Source organism: Otolemur garnettii, unplaced genomic scaffold (assembly GCF_000181295.1).
Source record: "Otolemur garnettii isolate 467f Iridium unplaced genomic scaffold, OtoGar3 scaffold00054, whole genome shotgun sequence".
Lineage (NCBI taxonomy): Eukaryota > Metazoa > Chordata > Mammalia > Primates > Galagidae > Otolemur > Otolemur garnettii.
In genome coordinates this window covers 8,859,073-8,859,541 of record NW_003852449.1, presented here as the reverse complement: position 1 = coordinate 8,859,541, position 469 = coordinate 8,859,073, and the positions used below count along the sequence as shown (strand labels likewise).

Sequence of the window (469 nt, the reverse complement as noted above, 5' to 3'; positions counted from 1 at the left end):
GAAACTGAACTTCTGGAGGGGCCTCTTCTGTAGGAGCTTCCTCATCTGGTGGAAACTGAACTTCTGGAGGGGCCTCTTCTGTAGGAGCTTCCTCACCTGGTGGAAACTGAACTTCAGAAGTGGCCTCTTCTGCAGAAACCTCCTCAGCTAGTACAAAGTGAACGTCTATAGTGGCTGCTTCTCCAGGAACCTCATCATCTGGTGGAAACTGAACTTCAGGAAAATCCTGTTCCTCAACTGATGGAAACTGAATTTCAACAGAGACCACGTTTTTCTCAACTGGTGGAAACTGAATTTCAACAGAGACCACGCTTTTAGTCTCCTCGGCTGGTGGAAACTGAGCCTCAGGAGGGGCTTCTTCTGTAGGAACCTCTTCAGCTGGTGGAGGCTGAACCTCAGCAGAGGCTACTTTTGAAGGCGTCTCCTCAGCTGATGGAGGCTGAACCTCAGCAGAGGCCACTTTTGAAGG

The 469-nt window shown here is 50.1% G+C and overlaps 1 protein-coding gene across 1 annotated transcript in view; it reads right to left on the bottom strand.

The window, feature by feature from the left end:
• Positions 1 to 469, bottom strand: part of FSCB (fibrous sheath CABYR binding protein) — a 3,296-nt gene that overhangs the window by 305 nt on the left and 2,522 nt on the right. Inside the window, exon 2 of the mRNA XM_023514492.1 lies at positions 1 to 439. This exon is cut by the window's left edge and continues 305 nt beyond it. Within this exon, the coding sequence (XP_023370260.1) occupies positions 1 to 439 (439 nt within the window). The remainder of the gene's footprint in view (positions 440 to 469) is intronic.